At 43.1% G+C, this 22274-nt stretch overlaps 1 protein-coding gene across 6 annotated transcripts in view; it reads right to left on the bottom strand.

Moving 5' to 3' along the window:
- Positions 1 to 2892: 2892 nt before the first annotated feature.
- Positions 2893 to 22274, bottom strand: part of SEMA5B (semaphorin 5B) — a 259077-nt gene continuing 239695 nt past the window's right edge. For 4 of the 6 annotated variants that reach the window (XM_075829034.1, XM_075829033.1, XM_075829037.1 and 1 more), the window contains 8 exons: positions 21576 to 21723; positions 20986 to 21211; positions 20036 to 20254; positions 13365 to 13535; positions 10577 to 10726; positions 10390 to 10434; positions 10043 to 10248; positions 2893 to 4122 (listed from right to left, as the gene is read on the bottom strand). In XM_075829034.1, coding sequence (XP_075685149.1) covers positions 3967 to 4122; positions 10043 to 10248; positions 10390 to 10434; positions 10577 to 10726; positions 13365 to 13535; positions 20036 to 20254; positions 20986 to 21211; positions 21576 to 21723 — 1321 coding nt within the window. In that variant the 3' untranslated portion in view covers positions 2893 to 3966. Of the gene's footprint in view, positions 4123 to 7116; positions 7187 to 10042; positions 10249 to 10389; positions 10435 to 10576; positions 10727 to 13364; positions 13536 to 20035; positions 20255 to 20985; positions 21212 to 21575; positions 21724 to 22274 lie in introns of all 6 variants that reach the window. The other 2 variants (XM_075829038.1, XM_075829039.1) reach the window with 2 other exon arrangements.

Here is a 22274-nt window from a genome sequence, read left to right as displayed (position 1 = left end):
TGTATGAATTCCCTGATCACAATCTCCTGCATTTCCGAGAAATTACCTTAAAGGTGTTGTGCTGGCACGGGGCGGCATCTTATACTGATGACCTATGGGCAGGAAAGGTTATCAGTATATCCGACAGCCGGACCCCGATCAGCTGCTCCGGCACTGGATGTTATGGTGGGGTCGTTGTCAGAAGAGATGGCTCCGTACACTGTATAGTGGGCGCTCTGGGTTACCGCAGCACGGCCGCTATACTGTGACCGGAGCCATTGCTTCCAACACCGACCCCAACATAACATCCAATGTAGAGAGGCAGCCGGAACAGCGGATTGGTGCAGGGCTCGGTTTTCGGACTCCCTGATCATAGGTCGTCATTATGAAATTCCTGCTCTGTGCCCGGACGATCCCTTTAATGTCTCTTTCAGACGGCCATAATTCAGGAGTATTTTTGTGGCGGTTTTATAGCCGCATTGTCAGGATCTACCGTGGATCTACTGAACCGGACCTATTGTAACCTGCGCAAAGGTTGCTGTGCAGGGAGGGGGAGGAGGGGTGCTGTCTCCCTCACCTGTTGACAATGGTGGATCCTGCGTTAGGGTAGATTTGCACTGTGGGGTTTTGCTGCATTATCTGCAACACCGCAGAAAACTGCACAAAAAACCGCATGCGTTATTACTGCGGTTACCGTGCGAACTGTAAATCTGCGACAAATCGCAGTAAAACCACATGCGTTTTTCAGTGCTGTATCGACGCATGGCAAAACCGCACCATGTGAATACACCCGTATCTGTTTCCAGCTTTATCATTTAGGGGTTTCCTTTCATTGTCATCCTACCGGTGATGACTACGGAGAAGTGATCTCTACAGATTGTTACAATATAGAAAATGCCGTGGAAAATAAGATAAATATCCAAAAGTGTAAAAAAAAAACAACAACTCGTGGACACAAAAGAAAGGAGATCGGTCTGATCTTTATATCTTTCCTTCTTTTTGCATTTACTTCTGGCTTTAGCTGAAAAAACGGAGCCAAAAACTGCATCAAAACGGTGTGTGATCTCGGCCTTGAGGGTCTATTCACACTTTGCGGTTGAGTTGTGGTTAAAACCGCATTGAAAAACTGCGTGCGTATTTGCGGTGATTTGGTGGATCTTTCTTCGCGTTAAAAAAATGTGTGACCCTAAAGGAGGAGTCCAAAGATTAGAAACACACGACAAAGACATAACCCGAGGACAGGCGTGACGGGGTCTGGAGTTGCCGCTCCGCAGCATTGAAGTAAATAGGGCCGAGCTGCCACGTGACACAATTTGTGGACTGGTGTGGTGCGGTTTTTGGAAGAAAGTAGCCACGTTTTTCACATCCTAGACAACCCCTTGAAATTAACTTGAAAGTAAGTGTGTGATGTGTTCAGTCTGGGAAAACGTAGCGGTCCGGTTCTGTGGCCATAGCGTGTTGTGGAGTAAGGGTCTATTCGCATGCGCTTTTCTGATGCGTTTTCAACCGCACCTCAACATGTGAATGGACTTTAAGAAAAGTTTCGAATACGAGGGGGGGGGCTGATCCTCTAGGGTCTGAGAACGGTCCCACAGGTCCGTTAGACATTCGCCATTAGTGTGTGACGGTCTCTGGTTTATCTGACGGTCTCTTTGTGTCATATCAGATCTCCCTGGAAGTCAATACTCACACGACGTTCCTTTTAAGAGATAATTAACCAGATCTGGAGCCACTAATTCACTGCGTCCTTTATCAAGACAATTGGTGTCGGCCTGAACTGGCCCTGCAGATCTCATGAAACGACTTCCTAGCAAATTCAATCTTACAAATGGCGGCTTCTACCGTATAAAGCATAGATTTCATTTTCACAAGCAATTTTGAGCATGCCATGGATTTCCCTCTTGCATCTACTATATAGGGGACATGCGCCAATATCTACAGCGACATCTCAGGCATGAAGACTTGCGATACGTCCAGAATTGTCCACGGTTCTGCAACAACCTTGAAGCATTTAAATTACCCACACATCAAATTTCTGCTACAGAAACGTTAAGCAAAATTATGCAAATGAGCTGGTGTCCCTGGTATCAGCCGCTCAGCTCAGAGAAGACTAAAGGGATAGTTTTATTGGAGGAAATGACCAATATTGAGTAGGGAGAGAGTTCACTAATGGTGGGGGGCACCGCTGATGGAGCAGAGCTGTGCTGTGAACAGTGGGGCTGTAGTGCAGCGCTGCTCATTATCAGGTCCATGACAATCGATGGTTCTTGCGCTGCACGGATCTAAGAATGTGGAATTAATAAGACACCTTCCTGTGAACCTCCAACTCATCGTGTGTCTTATATTGTGACTTTACCATAAAAAAAAACAGAACAGGCACTGAATGGGTTTGCATTGCAATCACTCTAAACTAAGGCCTAAACCGAACTCCACCTAAACGACAGTCGCTCTGCTGCATTCTCCAAGTTATCCACAAAACATTCTAAACATCGACGCTAAAATCTCAAAAACCCCCACGCACGTCAGACAAAAGTCTAAACATCCTAATGCCAACGCTCAAAACTAAGACAACTCTTCAAAAAAAACATTTTCCTAAAAACGTCTCCTCCCGTGGTCAGAGGGGAGGGGGGGGGGCATGGAACCATCGTCTGTTCTCTACAATGTGTAAAGCTAAAACTTCCAGACTACCCCATTGACTACGTCAGGATGACAGAAACCTCTCTCGGCGGTTTCATCTGATGTTTAAACATTTTTTGGGGCGAACGTCCATAGTGGAAGACAAGATGCTGTGGACGTTCGTTGTCCGGTTATTTTTATATATAAAAAAAAATAATCTAAACAATGAAAAAAACAACATTCTCAATCCTAGTTATCGTGAAAAGAACACAAATTGGCGTAAACAAATCCAGAGCGTTCAGCGATCAGATTTTTTTTTTTTTCTGTACATTAAAATGAGTCATTACATCATGAAAAGCAGCCAACCAATCCGGAGCTCCCACTGGTCCTGCTTTCACTTATTACTAAATCAGTCCCTTAAAATGGCCATCAGATCATTATCCTTGGACGCATCATCTGTTCCATGGGGCACAGGGACGTGAGCGGAACAAGCCAAGGGCGATCGTCCTCAAATTCTGTTCTCTAATAAAACCCTGATTTTAACACTAAGTTACAAAGAAACCGGAACAGAATAAAAACTGCCGTGAAGCCTTTGCTGGTGAAAACCTATCGGGATACACATCATATGAAGCTGGTGGTAGGTCCGGTCTACAGTGACCTCGTGGTGGACCCGGAAACACCTGTAGACACTGAGCAATTGGTGATTTATCGGCCTCGAACTTCTCGGGTGTTAATGGATCTGTTATATATCAACAAGAAAAATTCTGACACTTGTTAGAGGCGGCGAAGAATAATCTGTTAAGGAAGCGCGCCGCTCCGTGCGACACCGGAACGGCATTTCACAAAGTTGCGTTTTAATCAGCAGGATGACGGAGGCGGTCGGTACAATCCAGGAATGATCCAAATACCGTTTAACAGAGCGAAAGCCACGCCGTGACGATGTGGAGGAGCGCGTCATGCAAGCGACAAAGCCATTCAGTGGAACGCGTTATTTTCTTTGCTTATAGAAAAAAAAGAAATCGTTCAGTGAACACGTCAAAAGCTTCTGCAAAAACCTCCAGGAAACTTTCTTAAAATTTTTTTTTTTTTTACGTTCCAGGATTTCTACAGAAGCAGCTCGTTCATCTTCAAGTAAACAGAAGCCACGGACTAAACTCCCCTCCCGACCATGAAGAGACCCCTCTAGCCGTGTCCTAGGGGCTTACTCCAGTGCGACGTCCACAATAGTTCTCAGAGAAGGGTCAGTCTGGCATTTGCCCAACTCAAGTAATGACAGAGAATGAGCGGAGCCGTATTTATGTAGCATGAGGGGGGGGGGGGGAAGAGATGGAACCTCAGTGCGACGACACCAATTTCATGCCGGGCCGAGTCTCAGCTGTTGGTGAAAGTTCTGCCTGGAGAAGAATCTGGTCTGAAGTCGAATTTGCTCAGCGTACTCGGGTAGTAAGTCGTCGTGTACACGTTCGTTTGCTGCAAAGGGTAAAAGTTGGTTCGGTCATCTGGAAGCAAATTATTCTTATTGAGTGTCTGCAATATAAAAGAATGGAAATATTAAGAGGAGGACCCGAGAGCCGCACCCTCCACCCCACACGGGGCTCCTGCACCCCACACGGGGCTCCTGCACCCCACACGGGGCTCCTGCACCCCACACGGGGCTCCTGCACCCCACACGGGGCTCCTGCCCATTACGGTGAATGAAAACCTTCCATGTCAATGATTCAGATACCGCTATGAAATCCAGAATATAATGACGTAACCGACCAGCGATCTCAGGAGGGCAGTGATCGCTCTCGCAGCATCGTACAATCATCAACAACATAAACAGTAAGAATATCTCAGTTGGGACGGTTTATCACATTCTGTCTGCTGAGAAACAATGCGCCATTCATTACACATAGACGAGGCCTGAGCGGCGACTTTCTTTGATTTGCTGCCAGATATTCTAGGTTTATTCATCAATCTTGTGGATCTGCAGCTGATCAACTCTTAGCGATTGTTGGGAGCATCTTCTCATTTTCCCATCAGACACATTGATGACCTATCCACAGGATCGGTCATAAATGTTCGATAGGTGCAAGTCCCAGAGGTGGGACCCGCATCTATCTCTAGAACGGGGCCCCCAGAACCCTGTTCTACCTCTATGTGTTGTGGCTGATTTCCGACCATGAATAAAAAAGCGTAACTCGCTGAGCTGCGCTGTTTCCGTAACTCCCATAATAGTGAACGGCAGTTACCGAAGCCGAGTAAAATGTGAGCTACACTGTTTCCGTAACTAGCATTCAGTTCTATGGGAGTCACGGAAACAGCGCAGCTCAGCGAGTTATGCTGTTTCCGTAATTCATGGTCAGCCCCAACACAGCGGTAGAACGGGGTTTAGGGGCCCCATTCTAGAGATAGCAGTGGGACCCCCATCTATCTGACATTTATGACATCCTGTGGACATGCCATAAATGTCTCTGATGGGTAAAACCCCTTTAACCCATTCCCAACATTTGACATATCCATATGCCAAAGTCGGGTAGGGGAAGTATGGAGCGGGATCACAGAGTGCTGTGTCACCGCTGCGCTCTAGTGATGGATGGGCTGTATTCTCAGTGATGTCACCGCTGCTCTCTAGTGATGGATGGGCTGTATTCTCAGTGATGTCACCGCTGCTCTCTAGTGAATGGATAGGCTGCATTCTCAGGGATGTCACCGCTTCTCTCTAGTGAATGGCTAGGCTGCATTGTTAGGGATGTCACTGCTGCTCTCTATTGAATGGATATGCTGTATTCTCGATGTCACCGCTGCTCTCTAGTGAAGGGATAGGCTGCATTCTCAGTGATGTTACCGCTGCTCTCTAGTGAATGGATAGGCTGCATTCTCAGTGATGTCACCGCTGCTCTCTAGTGAATGGATAGGCTGCATCCTCAGTGATGTCACCTCTGCTCTCTAGTGAATGGATAGGCTGCATTCTCAGGGATGTCACCGCTTCTCTCTAGTGAATGGCTAGGCTGCATTCTCAGTGATGTCACCGCTGCTCTCTAGTAAATGAATAGGCTGTATTCTTAGTGATGTCACCGCTGCTCTCTAGTGAATGGATAGGCTGCATTCTCAGTGATGTCACCCCTGCTCTCTAGTGAATGGATAGGCTGCATTCTCAGGGATGTCACCGCTTCTCTCTAGTGAATGGCTAAGCTGCATTGTTAGGGATGTCACTGCTGCTCTCTATTGAATCGATATGCTGTATTCTCGATGTCACCGCTGCTCTCTAGTGAAGGGATAGGCTGCATTTTCAGTGATGTCACCGCTGCTCTCTAGTAAATGAATAGGCTGCATTCTCAGTGATGTCACCGCTGCTCTCTAGTGAATGGATAGGCTGCATTCTCAGTGATGTCACCGCTGCTCTCTAGTGTGGATAGGCTGCATTCTCAGTGATGTCACCGCTGCTCTCTAGTGAATGGATAGGCTGCATTCTCAGTGATGTCACCGCTGCTCTCTAGTAAATGAATAGGCTGTATTCTTAGTGATGTCACCGCTGCTCTCTAGTGAATGGATAGGCTGCATTCTCAGGGATGTCACCGCTTCTCTCTAGTGAATGGCTAAGCTGCATTGTTAGGGATGTCACTGCTGCTCTCTATTGAATCGATATGCTGTATTCTCGATGTCACCGCTGCTCTCTAGTGAAGGGATAGGCTGCATTCTCAGTGATGTCACCGCTGCTCCCTAGTGAATGGATAGGCTGCATTCTCAGTGATGTCACCGCTGCTCCCTAGTGAATGGATAGGCTGCATTCTCAGTGATGTCACCGCTGCTCTCTAGTGAATGGATAGGCTGCATTCTCAGTGATGTAACCGCTGCTCTCTAGTGAATGGATAGGCTGCATTTTCAGTGATGTCACCGCTGCTCTCTAGTAAATGAATAGGCTGCACTCTCAGTGATGTCACCGCTGCTCTCTAGTGAATGGATAGGCTGCATTCTCAGTGATGTCACCGCTGCTCTCTAGTGTGGATAGGCTGCACTCTCAGTGATGTCACCGCTGCTCTCTAGTGAATGGATAGGCTGCATTCTCAGTGATGTCACCGCTGCTCTCTAGTGTGGATAGGCTGCATTCTCAGTGATGTCACCGCTGCTCTCTAGTGAATGGATAGGCTGCATTCTCAGTGATGTCACCGCTGCTCTCTAGTGAATGGATAGGCTGCATTCTCAGTGATGTCACCGCTGCTCTCTAGTGAATGGATAGGCTGCATTCTCAGTGATGTCACCGCTGCTCTCTAGTGTGGATAGGCTGCATTCTCAGTGATGTCACCGCTGCTCTCTAGTGAATGGATAGGCTGCATTCTCAGTGATGTCACCGCTGCTCTCTAGTAAATGAATAGGCTGTATTCTTAGTGATGTCACCGCTGCTCTATAGTAAACTGTGGTCTAGTCAGTCTAATGCAAAAATATCACCAAAATATAACTGTTGAAATCCATATTTGATTTGTTCAATTGTATTTCATAAAGGAAGTATAAGCTTATCTCTTGTGGGACGGAGTTTACCTGCTCTCCAGCTCCACTGGCACATCTCAAGGACTGGTGTCCCCGTTATTAAGTGCGTCACCTCTGTCAGCTACAAGCAACAGTTCACAGTCACTGTTCTGCCATTGAGTGACATGAGAATGAGATTTATGGGGGGATAATAATGTGATACAAACCATGGAACAAAATGATGGCACGGATGAACTGCCAGGAACAAATGTAATATCCAGTACAAAATCCAATGGACTCGGCCTTAGTGTGCGACTATATATAATGTCCCACCATGAAACCGGGAACATGTAAAATAACGGCTGTGGGGGCCATTATCGGTGCTGAATATCTTCACAAAAAAAAGATGGAAGAGACCCCGGACACTTCATGCAGGAGCTCAGCGTCTGGATGGGGCTTTAGGTTTGGTACATTAGCTATGGAAATCCCCCAGCGTATACCATATAGTGTCATATGTCATGTTAAAAAAGGACTACTATGTAATAGATTTTTTGTGGCGGACCAGTGTATAGGAAAGAATAAAGACGTAATACCAATGCTTGCTGCCCTGCGGATGCCAAATGGACACTCTTTTGGCATCTATCAGGTCTATAGGGCCCTATGGATACATTTGGTGTAAGCGCTTTTAGTGTGAACGAAGCTTAAAGCTTTATTGTCGAACGGAAAATTCTGCAATTTTCTAACATTAATACCCCACAGTTTTTATGAAGTTTTCCGGCAGTCATTGAATGGGAATCTACATTATGTAATTCTACAGGTTGACCATCTTTCCTGACCATGTAATGATCACACCGAGATCTGAGACACTGTACGGTAATGTCACCCGTGTAATCATCACATGACCAGGACATCATGTAAGCTCCCATTCAATGACAACAAGCAGAGATCATGAAAACGAAGGAATTGATGTTAGAAAATTGAGGTCATATTTAATATGACTGCTGTAGTTTGATCCTGTTCGGACATAACTTGTATCTTTGCGGGGCAGCGGCTTCCACGAAGTGATTGGTCAATTGTTTCTTTCAATATCGTGCTATTAATGCAATAAAATGATCAGTGAATTAAAGGACTTTTCCACGTATTACTTTTTATGGCTCCGATAACCCATAAATCCTGATGCTGAGCGGTCCCAGGTCCCGGTCCTGCACATGTAATGCAGCTTTCCATGGATATGAATGGGAGATCTAGAAACATCAGAAAACCCCTCTACGCTCCAGCTCCATAAAACAGGCTCCACCGGGATAGAATTTATTATTTTTTTATGCTTTACACGCGGTCGACATGTAGGGACGGCTGCAGTGAGAGCAGAATATGGGGCTCTTAGGCCCGGAGGTAAGATCTATAACAGGGGCCCCCCAACTACTATTGTCCTCTTATGTGAGAGATGTGGTCCTCGGGCCCCAGGTATGACCTCGACCTCAGCCCCCCTTCCATCTACTCCTCTGGCGGGAGCTTCTCTCTGTTGCGTCTCTTGCTTTTCGCCCCAATCAAGCACATGTAACCGTGGATAATCCCTTTCATAACCTTCGAATAGAACAATCGCTACAAGTTTTCACATTTGTATTTGCAGAGCAGACATCGGATCTGTCCTGTATTCTCGGGGTATAAATGTTCTGTATCATCAGTAATAAATCCCTCTCGCTCAGGGACTGGGGGATCAGGAGATTATGCGGACGTAGTGAATGTGGGACATGTGAACCTGGCAGCGCTCTGTGCTTAGAGGATGATACAGTCATGAACATGCAAAGTAACGGCCCCCGGCGCGCACATGCAGCCATGCACAGGGACCGCAGGGACTACATGTAAGACACGGGTTCCAGGTTTCCCTTTCTTGGACTCGACATAATTGCAGGGCAGGGTTTTCGGATATAAATACTTTACTCGCTGGACTGTGGGGTTCTCATTGCACACGTACATCTTAATTTTGTGCTTTGTTAGTTCACATCTTGCAAAGTTCTTCAGCTTTCTAATAGACTTTGTTTTAATTCCTCACCATTTTCAAAATCCGTCCGTGGTCCATGAATAAAACCGTGTTTTAGAAAGTTGCAGAACTTTTTATTATACAACGATTTACAGAAGATGGAACCGACCCTTTATAAGGGGGTTTCTCACCAAGACAAAACCTTCTCAAAATGAAGCCAACGGTTCCTTACAGGATCTAAACTTCTGTTGTAGAAAATCAATTAGTTTGATAAATTCTAATTCTCCATGTGATGTTTACTGGGCGTCTGTATATTTCTGGGGGTGTGAGAGACATTAGGGCCATCTCGTCCCAGACGCCTCCATTACTCGTGGCTCCTCCACCAGATCAAGAACAGTCACGGCCTCCGAGGAGCTCAAGGTTCACGGTGTAAAGCGGCTTCATGAACAACAAGACTCCATAAAGATAAATCACAGCGGCCGGATCAATAGCTCTAACAGCAAGGAGCGGAGCTGATTTATTTCTGTGGCAGGTTAGTGAAAATTAAACATTCATTCTTGTCAACTTCTCCAAGAAGCTTAGAGGAGCCAGAATCGGAAAGTCAACAGGATCTGAATAAGTTCCCCCCCACCTCTCACCACCGCCCCCCCCCCCTGGCAAGGGAAAGCTCTAGAAGCTCAATCCACCATACTATAAGGATAATGGGTCAATATCAGACTAGACTTTAGGAAATGACTGGATTGGGCAGCATGGGTTAAATGCTTGATGTGAATGGGGCTTCATCTTCCCAGCCATGAGCAGATAACACACAGATATGATGACGACCACCACAGCATGCAATCATTCCGCATCTGCAAAACATCTCCTTTATTCACCAGATTGGAGGCGTCCCATTTCGGCATGCCCCTACCCATTATATCCACTTCATACCTACTCCTCCACTTCCCTTATGTCCATATACCCAATGTAATTCATGCCCCATGACATGCAGCTCCGCTCTCAACCCAAGACTCCTACCTTGAACTCCATGGGAGTGTATTTTTCATTTTTGGGAGTAGAGTTCCCCTTGTAGTGAATGTGGTTGGGGGTTGCAGGGTGTATCACGGTGGACTCCTGGGACTGTCTCTGGCACCGTTGGCAATAAACGTAGATTACAAAGGTCAGGAGGCTGGAGCCAAAGAAACAAGACACGCCTGTGGCGATCAGATGAATAAGGCTGAAACCTGTGGACATTGGAAAAGGAGGCTGGTCAAGATCTGATGATGATGATGACGGTGAAATCAATGTGCTGCCCACCAAATATCAAGTCCTCAGACAGTAAGACATGACGCCGGGCTGTCAGCCATGATTACGATTCTTCTTACCTCCACATTCTTTGTTTTCATCAATACTTGAAGCCGGCAGGATCACTGCGAAGAAAAAGAGAAATCGCTGTGAATGCAAAAATACACAACGATGATGTGACAGTACGAGCTCCGCTGCTGCTGGCATCATTAGAGGTGATCAGACGGAGATCGCTGCCGGCTGGGCACACGTGGTGTTAAGGCGTACCTGGAATTTCATTGTATACACAGTCTCTGAACTGAGTGCTGTTTCCAACGCACTGTGTGGGTCCAGGATTGTGTACGTCACAGTAGCGGTTTCGATATTGTGTTCCATCTTCATGACACATGCTCCATTCTGACCACTCCGCCCAACCACCTGGAGCAAAACAAGCAAAGCAATCAAAGAAGTCATCATTTCCACCCACATCTGCTCCACCTGCGCGCCAACAAGGATCCACAACGTCCCTCACTGAGTTACTGGAGTCCCTTTAGATGGAAGGAAAGAGACATTGTCACCAACTCCATCTCTAGAGAAACATGATCTCCACCTGCCTTTATATTCATGTTCTCTCCACCTAGAATTATCGGTCTGAATATCCAGATCACATCATATAAAGAATATCTGCATATATTATTACATAGTGAGGCCTTCTAGACTTGGAGGTTTCTTCCCTTTCCTTTGCTATGTCCACACAATCTATGAGTGACAATGTAAGTTGACTTTGGTTCAGAACGTTATATGTTAATTTGCCTTTTTTGATTGGATTCTTCATCTCCAAATACATATAAAGACACACGTGTATGTAGACACATGTTCTCCACACGTACACGCCAAAAAACAGCTCATGCAGCGACTATGCGGAGGCCGAGCAGGTTAATTTGTCCCCTTTCCTTTGGCCGGTGTAAACTTGTACATTGGGAGGGGTAAGGGGCGGCCAGAGGGGAATGCGACCATTTCAAGTGCGGTCCTAAGACGGTGATGGTGGGGGGTCATGGCATAAACTAGCAGGGGGACCCAATTCTGATTTTAGCCCTGAGCTCCTCCTGCTCAATGTAACGCATATCTAGGAGCACGGCCCCTCCGAACAGCGTTACGTACATCATCTACTCCTGGGACATATGGAGAGGTAAAAGAAAGGAACATGTCAAGGTTGGAAGACGATAAGTTATGCAAGAATAAAATACAGCTCCCTGCACGGAAATAAAAAATCCTTCCACTCGGAGACGTTACCGCAGCTCCGATACGCCCAGAACATAACTAGTAGCGCTGTGATCATTCCCCACTCAGGCGTTCGCGAATGATTTATGTCAACGGCTTAAAAAATATTTATTACTAATCTGTAAAAGAAATAAAAAGACCTAAAATATCGCAAATTACAGATGAAGAATTACGAGCTCGTCCTCCCTGTACATTCTCCGTGCTTCTTATTCCCCCGGACGCCTCACCATGGAGGACGGGGACCTTCTGTGGGCTCCGGGACAGCAATGTGTGTCCCTGTCGTGAACCAATTATAATCACAAATTCAGATTGAAGACCCCAAACCAGTTTTTTGCACCCGGTTGTGGACCCTTCACACGCAGTGGGAGCGGATAGTAAAGTCGCCTGCCGTCTGAGCTACAGATCTGTCCAGGTAGTCATTTAATTTTCACCTCTACGTGGGCTGCAGCGGAATCTGACTGATAAAATGTGACAGGCACCTGCGGTGTTATTAGCTATTAATCAAACGCTGCTGCTGCGCGCGGAGTCGTCGGTCGGATGGGAAATTCTGCACAAACCTCAGGTTTTTTACACGGCTTCACTCAACCCCCCAGATATCACATCAATTATTCATGGCACAGCCAAGGCTTTCCCTCCGATCGCACGAAGTCTACTCACAAATCATGTCACAGAGCGGATAATCACCCAGATCCTGATCCACTTCCAAACCAGCACAAAACCAGAGCGTTTGCAAACCACATTCTACCCAGTGGAGACGTCCCCTCCGCACCGCAATATCCTGGCCGGGCTCCATGCTAAATAAATCCCTTTGTGTGTTTATACAGCCTGTCTATGGTAATCAGCGAACAGGCAATTAGCGCTGACATGAGCCGTATGCCGAGACGGAGCTCACAATTCATGTGCTGGAAGGAGAAGTCGTGTCGGCAGCGACTCGGATACCAACACTACCTGCATCTCCCTCTCCTCATTACAACCCGGTTATATTCTCAGCTCAGATTCTGGTTTCTCCCCAAAGAGAATTACAAAATGATTCATGAACCCATCACTGCCGTGTCCCCGTAACAGGGTGTAATAAGTGATCACAGGGCCCTGTGGCCCCCCTGAAGGCGGCCAGGATACAATTATGACGACTGCTCACCAAAAACAAAGGCGGAGCCTGAAGTTTTGGGCCCCAGTGCAGATGCTGCTCCCGGGGGCCCCAGCTATGCAGCAATCCACCACAACTGATGCTATTCTACTGTATGGGATCTATAAACCCTCTAAATACGAAGCAACCAATAAGGGAGCTCCATAGATTGAAATTACATTATTACTAGGAGGATACCTTACGGAGAGTCGATATATTAGTCGGCGCTCTACAATCTGATCATACAAATAACGGACAATGGAGACGATATGTCCAAAACCTTTCACGAACAATGAGTTACAGAACGAGAACATCTGCTGCCCACAGAGCTTACAGTCTAAGAGGCATGGGGTGGTGATAGTGTAGGGTATGGGGGTCAGTGGGTAGAGGTGCGGGAACTATTCAGTGGAGAAGGAAATGTAATAACCAGGGAGGTTATAAATAATAGTGAATGAGCCGTCAGCAGCTGTAATCAGCGCGGGCTCCAGTAGAGGGAGCACTGGGGACCGGAGGGGGACCGACAGCAGGACTTGCAGAACTACACCCATCTCCATTTACTTTACACTGTGACGCATACAAAGTGGACATTTTATTGTAGACATTTTATATCTTGTAGTTAGTTCATGTTTAGAATGTGATAATCGTACAATATTACCCCAGTCTCCATACCTTCACAGGGGTAAGTATTACAGAGCGCCTCCTCAGTGTGTAGACCAATGCAGATGTCACCGCCGTTGGATGGGGCAGGGTTGGTGCAGGTACGTGTGCGCTGGTAATGTCCACCCCCACATGTGGCAGAACATTGTGTCCATGATGACCAACAGGACCACGAACCCTTCACTAAAACATAAAGTCACAAAAATCAAGTCAGGAGGAAAATAATAAGCAACTCTCCGGAGAACAAAGCGAATAATCTAAAAAGCTGTTGAGACAAAACGTCAAACTGTCCAGAGTCATTTATCTACATATAATGTACAACAAACATCACTGACAGGTACAAGACGCCTCACCGCGGGAAATGTCACAAAGTTATCAGCCGGCATCTCATATAGTCTTACAGGACATGGGGGTCAGAAATATTACTGTCTGTAGAAAAGTACAGTAGGTATATACTTGTATATAGGAGCAGTATTATAGTAGTTATATTCTTGTATATAGGAACATTATTATAGTAGTTATATTCTTGTATATAGGGGCAGTATTATAGTAGTTATATTCTTCTATATAGGGAGCAGTATTATAGTAGTTATATTCTTGTATATAGGGAGCAGTATTATAGTAGTTATATTCTTGTATATAGGAGCAGTATTATAGTCGTTATATTCTTGTATATAGGAGCAGTATTATAGTAGTTATATTCTTGTATATAGGAGCAGTATTATAGTAGTTATATTCTTGTATATAGGAGCAGTATTATAGTAGTTATATTCTTGTATATAGGGGCAGTATTATAGTAGTTATATTCTTGTATATAGGAGCAGTATTATAGTAGTTATATTCTTGTATATAGGAGGCAGTATTATAGTAGTTATAGTCTTGTATATAGGGGCAGTATTATAGTAGTTATATTCTTGTATATAGGAGAAGTATTATAGTAGTTATATTCTTGTATATAGGAGTAGTATTATAGTAGTTATATTCTTGTATATAGGAGCAGTATTATAGTAGTTATATTCTTGTATATAGTGGTCAGTATTATAGTAGTTATATTCTTGTATATAGGGCAGTATTATAGTAGTTATATTCTTGTATATAGGAGCAGTATTATAGTAGTTATATTCTTGTATATAGGGGCAGTATTATAGTAGTTATATTCTTGTATATAGGGGGCAGTATTATAGTAGTTATATTATTGTATATAGGGGCAGTATTATAGTAGTTATATTCTTGTATATAGGAGCAGTATTATAGTAGTTATATTCTTGTATATAGGGGCTGTATTATAGTAGTTATAGTCTTGTATATAGGGCAGTATTATAGTAGTTATATTCTTGTATATAGGAGCAGTATTATAGTAGTTATATTCTTGTATATAGGGGGCAGTATTATAGTAGTTATAGTCTTGTATATAGGGGGCAGTATTATAGTAGTTATATTCTTGTACATAGTAGTTATCTTCTTGTATATAGGAGCAGTATTACAGTAGTTATATTCTTGTATATAGGAGCAGTATTATAGTAGTTATATTCTTGTATATAGGAGCAGTATTATAGTAGTTATATTCTTGTATATAGTGAGCAGTATTATAGTAGTTATATTCTTGTATATAGGGAGCAGTATTATAGTAGTTATATTCCTGTATATAGGAGGCAGTATTATAGTAGTTATATTCTTGTATATAGGAGCAGTATTATAGTAGTTATATTCCTGTATATAGAGGGCAGTATTATAGTAGTTATATTCCTGTATATAAGAGCAGTATTATAGTAGTTATATTCTTGTATATAGGAGCAGTATTATAGTAGTTATATTCTTGTATATAGAGGCAGTATTATAGTAGTTATATTCTTGTATATAGGAGCAGTATTATAGTAGTTATATTCTTGTATATAGGGGCAGTATTATAGTTGTTATATTTTTGTATATAGGGGCAGTATTATAGTGGTTATATTTTTGTATATAGGGGCAGTATTATAGTGGTTATATTTTTGTATATAGGGGCAGTATTATAGTAGATATATTGTTGTATATAGAGGGCAGTATTATAGTAGTTATATTCTTGTATATAGGGGGAAGTATTATAGTAGTTATATTCTTGTATATAGGGGCAGTATTATAGTAGTTATATTCTTGTATATAGGGGCAGTATTATAGTAGTTATATTGTTGTATATAGGAGCAGTATTATAGTAGTTATATTCTTGTATATAGGAGCAGTATTATAGTAGTTATATTCTTGTATATAGAGGCAGTATTATAGTAGTTATATTGTTGTATATAGGGGGCAGTATTATAGTAGTTATATTCTTGTATATAGGGGCAGTATTATAGTAGTTATATTGTTGTATATAGGAGCAGTATTATAGTAGTTAAATTATTGTATAGAGGAGCAGTATTATAGCAGTTATATTCTTGTATATAGGAACAGTATTATAGTAGTTATATTCTTGTATATAGAGGGCAGTATTATAGTATTTATATTCTTGTATATAGGAGCAGTATTATAGTAGTTATATTCTTGTATATAGGAGCAGTATTATAGTAGTTATATTCTTGTATATAGGAGCAGTATTATAGTAGTTATATTCTTGTATATAGGGGGCAGTATTATAGTAGTTATATTCTTGTATATAGGAGCAGTATTATAGTAGTTATATTCTTGTATAGAGGAGCAGTATTATAGTAGTTATATTCTTGTATAATATAGGGGGCAGTATTATAGTAGTTATATTCTTGTATATAGGGGGCAGTATTATAGTAGTTATATTCTTGTATAGAGGAGCAGTATTATAGTAGTTATATTCTTGTATATAGGGAGCAGTATTATAGTAGTTATATTCTTGTATATAGGGGCAGTATTATAGTAGTTATATTCTTGTATATAGGAGCAGTATTATAGTAGTTATATTCTTGTATATAGGGGGCAGTATTATAGTAGTTATAGTCTTGTATATAGGGGGCAGTATTATAGTAGTTATATTCTTGTATATAGTAGTTATCTTCTTGTATATAGGAGCAGTATTACAGTAGTTATATTCTTGTATATAGGAGCAGTATTATAGTAGTTATATTCTTGTATATAGGAGCAGTATTATAGTAGTTATATTCTTGTATATAGTGAGCAGTATTATAGTAGTTATATTCTTGTATATAGGGAGCAGTATTATAGTAGTTATATTCCTGTATATAGGAGGCAGTATTATAGTAGTTATATTCTTGTATATAGGAGCAGTATTATAGTAGTTATATTCCTGTATATAGAGGGCAGTATTATAGTAGTTATATTCCTGTATATAAGAGCAGTATTATAGTAGTTATATTCTTGTATATAGGAGCAGTATTATAGTAGTTATATTCTTGTATATAGAGGCAGTATTATAGTAGTTATATTCTTGTATATAGGAGCAGTATTATAGTAGTTATATTCTTGTATATAGGGGCAGTATTATAGTTGTTATATTTTTGTATATAGGGGCAGTATTATAGTGGTTATATTTTTGTATATAGGGGCAGTATTATAGTGGTTATATTTTTGTATATAGGGCAGTATTATAGTAGATATATTGTTGTATATAGAGGGCAGTATTATAGTAGTTATATTCTTGTATATAGGGGGAAGTATTATAGTAGTTATATTCTTGTATATAGGGGCAGTATTATAGTAGTTATATTCTTGTATATAGGGGCAGTATTATAGTAGTTATATTGTTGTATATAGGAGCAGTATTATAGTAGTTATATTCTTGTATATAGGAGCAGTATTATAGTAGTTATATTCTTGTATATAGAGGCAGTATTATAGTAGTTATATTGTTGTATATAGGGGGCAGTATTATAGTAGTTATATTCTTGTATATAGGGGCAGTATTATAGCAGTTATATTCTTGTATATAGGAACAGTATTATAGTAGTTATATTCTTGTATATAGGGGCAGTATTATAGTAGTTATATTCTTGTATATAGGGGCAGTATTATAGTAGTTATATTCTTGTATATAGGGGGCCGTATTATAGTAGTTATATTCTTGTATATAGGGGCAGTATTATAGTAGTTATATTCTTGCCCATTTTTGGCACAATCGTAGGAGGTAGACGGATATTAGGTCATATATAGACATTATTAATAGTGTATGTCGTTACAACACTAAGGTGATCAAAAGTTTTACAAACTTTTAATTGGTTGACACATTGAGGGGATATTACGCTACGCCCACAAGCAACCTTAAGTATCTCAGATCAATTTGCTGGGGGATGGAGATGAGAATCTGGTAATTTAAGGGGAGCACAGATAATGTTGGCTCCCAGGCACGGTCCAGTTCTGGTCTGCGATACTTTATATTATATCACGGGGAGCTTCTCCGCTAATTCATGCAGGTATTAAGACTTATGGAACACTATATACATTTTGTTTAACAAACTATTTGTAAACTTCTGTGTATAAAAAAAATTAACATAATCAAGTGAGAGTTAATTAAATGCATCTCTCATGTCGTGCTCGTCATACAAATTTAACAGGCAGCCGCTGCCGAAATATATAATGAACAAGAAGCAAAATATCTCCTCCAAACAATCTAAAACCGGACAAAAAAGTAACAATCTCCACCAAATGAACAACATTTTATCAGTCTCATTATAAACAATGCTGCATATATATTATATATTTCCTTATTCACTCAGTATTCGGTCTGTATGGTTTTCAGCCTCCATAAACCAAGAATCTTTCTTTTCACTGAAAGCAATCAGAGATGCTGGTAAGGGAAAGTTATTGAAAAACAGAAGACTGAATGAGACCTTTAATAAATCCTGCACTTAAGTAGCTGTGAACATGAAGATGATTTGTTCTTTTTCAGCATCAGCCATATTACCATATTCAAGTTTATGGAGCTTCTGCAGATGGAGTAGAATTTATTGCAAGAAACAAAATATTTTTATTCCATTGTGGGATTAGAGCGCCATTACTATGCCAGCTGGCCACTGTCCCACTCCTGAGTGTTGTATAAATCCTGCCCGTCCTTAGTCGCTGACCGTCCACCTCTTCCCTATAGACGGCATGGGCCAAGGAAGTTAAAACGAGGAGGCTGAAATCTGCAGAAAATATCTCGCCGTTGCGCAGATTTGTGGTTGGTTTATTAAGCAGAAAATAATAACATCCAACGATTTCGAAGCTTCACTGACTGTCTATTCTAAGTGATTGAATTTCTCCCAAATTCCTGATATTTGGGGCCATTACTAAACGTGTAAAAAGCTTCAGAAGCGAAACATGGCAGTAAATTCTGGATTATAACAAGTGATCGAGGAGACGATGGCAGCGAGGGTCCCACTTCACAGACACATCTCCAATCTGATCTCAGAGAGAGGGTCCCACTTCACAGACACATCTCCAATCTGATCTCAGAGAGAGGGTCCCACTTCACAGACACATCTCCAATCTGATCTCAGAGAGAGGGTCCCACTGCACAGACACATCTCCAATCAGACCTCAGAGAGAGGGTCCCACTACACAGACACATCTCCAATCTGATCTCAGAGAGAGGGTCCCACTACACAGACACGTCTCCAATCTCATCACAGAGAGAGGGTCCCACTACACAGACACGTCTCCAATCTGATCACAGAGAGAGGGTCCCACTATACAGACACGTCTCCAATCTGATCTCAGAGAGAGGGTCCCACTACACAGACTCGTGTCCAATCTGATCTCAGAGAGAGGGTCCCACTGCACAGACACGTCTCCAATCTGATCACAGAGAGAGGGTCCCACTACACAGACATGTCTCCAATCTGACCTCAGAGAGAGGGTCCCACTACACAGACACGTCTCCAATCTGATCACAGAGAGAGGGTCCCACTACACAGACATGTCTCCAATCTGACCTCAGAGAGAGGGTCCCACTGCACAGACCACGGTCTATGGCTTCCTGGAAGAGACAACTAAGGGTGACGGAAGTAAAGATTTTTCTTTACAAGTTTCTCCAGTAGGTGGCGGTACGGTCTATAGGATCAGCAATGTCTGCAAGCTCCAGGTTTGAGGTACACAAGATGATGGTAGTAAAAGTAAAGTCAACTTTAGCCCAAGCACCCGTATAAAACCTATTTATTGCCAGCGCTGGTGTAGATTTTATTATTCATTACTGGACCCGGCGCAGTTTACGGGGGAATAAAGTCCTAGATTATGATGGCGAGAAAACAATTACCCAATAAAGCCACCGCGCCCGTAGCGGAAAGCACCTTGTTGTTTTCAATTAAGACGTAATTGCGTTTTCCTCACATTCAGTTCGAGTCGGACTCCTCGTAAAGATTATAGAGAGGTGCGTGACATGAAGCAGAGCCAGGACAGTTTGTATCCACTAATGAGCAGAGCACGACCGCGGCGCAGCGACAGAGATCAATGTCATGAACAGAACGCAATTATGTCCCTGGTGATGGAGTTCAGCGAGCGCGCCTTGTAACTACATCTGTCTGATAACGGACAACCTTCCCGGAGCTGCTAAGTAATCCTGGGAGCCGCGACGATTAATCTTATATAAAATGCTTTTTTTTTCTGATAATAATAATGTGGTGAGGTAAGAATCTAACAGCGCCCCCCGTGGACAAATGCTAAATAACATTCTCTTCAGCACCACAGTAGAATACACTGAACGAGATGGAGCTATTGTAATATGGGGGGGGTCTTTGTCTCACCTGGGCAGGGCTGTGGGTTGCAGTCCTGGAAATCCATGGCAGACCCCATGCAGGGTTGACCGCCGTTCCGAGGTTCAGGATTACTGCAAGTTCTTTTTCTGGAGCGGAATCCCAATTCACAGTCCCGGGAGCAGGCAGACCAAACTCCCCACGGACTCCATCCTCCGCTGATTACACGAGCTGGAGTCTTACCGCTCCGCATCATGTCGTCCACAAGAGCTGCAAAGGAATACGACTTTTAGTGTTGATCATTATGATTGTTTTATTGTGTACTGTAACTGTTGAACTACAACTCCCAGCATGCCTGGGTTTGAGACATATCATCATATGGCGTTGGATCTGTTGATCCAGATATGATGTGAGGCACGAGGTTCAGACATTTACAATGGAATATAGTATAACTGCTGTCTGTTTAATCATTGTATAATGAAAAGTTCTACAACTCTGCTTGCAGTCAGCGAATGGGAACAATCTTGCTTACATCCAAAGGCTGAAAACCCCCTCCTGACCGAATACAACTCACACAGGTGAGGGTTTGTTACGAAGGAATGTCTAGACTTGATACATTGAGAGGTAAACCCAGCAGGAGCACAAATCTCTCCACTGTCTTGTCTGTTACTATGTATCAGTGCAGGTAAGATTTATCAGTCTGGAGTCCAGGCAATTTAGCTTACAGGGGATTGTCTAGATTAGATACACTGTAATAAACCCATCAGCTGTGCGAACAGGACTAGGTCTGGACAGGTTTTCCCCTTCTAGATGTAAACAAGAATGTTCCTATCCACTGACAAAAAACAGAGATCTTGAAAATGATGAGAAATAGATACACAGTCTAATGAAAGATTCTTCAACTTTTTATTATACGATGATTTCTTCATATACAGTCGGACGAGTCTTGCAGTAGAATTGTCAGTGGATCCCCCAGCGGTAAATAACGTTGTGACACTTACAGTCGGTCTCGCAGGTCGCAGAACCATCATTAGGGCAGAATCGCGTCTCCGTTTTTTTCCTCCCAAACTGCAGCTCGTGGGGGTCAGAGAGTTGAGCGCGGCAGGTGTAGCGGAACCTCTGCTCCTGGCGCGCTCCGCCCTGTGTGATATTAATCGTCATCCATGGCGTCCAAGGAGTATTTCTGCGCACTTCAGGACACGCCTCCGAGTTACAGATCCTGAATTCCTGCAAGGAAAGTGCGATGGGAACAAGCGGTAACATTTACCTCCGGATGTTATATATGACTGCTCCATGTCGATGCCACACAGTGACGGCCGCCATTCTAGGTGCGCCGCCACAGCACGCCGTTTCTTATTTTACCCCAGCACTGAAGCGGAGTGAATTAAGAAAAGGAGTCCCCCAAAATGGCCACCGTCGCAGTTCTGATGAGACGGGCACGGTTTAAAGGACAATCAGAAGGCAGAGAACAAATACAGAGGACAAACATTTTTCCACTGATGGGACTAACAAAAAAATGTCCCGATTTTTAAACCGCAAATGTATAACATTTGGACTTTTGGATGTACCGTCGAGCCGGGCGTAGTATTACCTGAGCGCAGCCGGGGCAGGTGTTTCCGTTCTCACAGGTGCGTTGTCTGGAGTGAACGCCCCCTCCACAGTCTGCGCTGCATTTGCTCCATGAACCCCATGAAGACCAGAATATGGGGACTGGGCAGGGACTGTTCTCATTGCAGAACCTAGGGGAGGAGAAAAGTATAAGGTGAGTCCAGGATCAGACCGTAATAAACGTCACCGCACCGCGCTAAACCGATCAGACGGAAAACCGCTGCGTCACCGCACAACAACCGATCCAACCCAGATCCTTATCTAGTGCCAAATCAAAGAAGTCTGTGGCGGAGTTAACAATAGACCACTTTACCTGGCTGTAATAATACTATATCCCCCCACGACGCCTCCTGCAGGGGAAACAAGGTATAGCAATCTGTCCATAGTAAATCAATAAGCTCTATAGGCACCGATAGTTAAAGGGCCGGTGTCCAGCCTCATGTAAATAAAGTGTAACTTTCTAATAAACTTTGTATTGCTCAATTTCTCACTGTTGGTAACAAGATTGTTTAGTTTCGAAGGACCGAGCTAGTCCTGCTCACACAGCTGAGGACTTATTACAATGTTACAATAATCTTTATTTATATAGCGCCAACGCGTTCCGCAGCACTTTACTATTCATAGTGAAAAATGTATTAACAATTCAAACAAGAGGAGTGAGGGCGCTGCTCGCAAGAGCTTA

The sequence above is a fragment of the Rhinoderma darwinii genome, chromosome 6, assembly GCF_050947455.1.
Source record: "Rhinoderma darwinii isolate aRhiDar2 chromosome 6, aRhiDar2.hap1, whole genome shotgun sequence".
NCBI classification, from domain to species: Eukaryota; Metazoa; Chordata; class Amphibia; order Anura; family Rhinodermatidae; genus Rhinoderma; species Rhinoderma darwinii.
The sequence above is the reverse complement of the archived record's forward strand: the minus strand, read 5'-3'. Positions and strand labels throughout refer to the sequence as shown.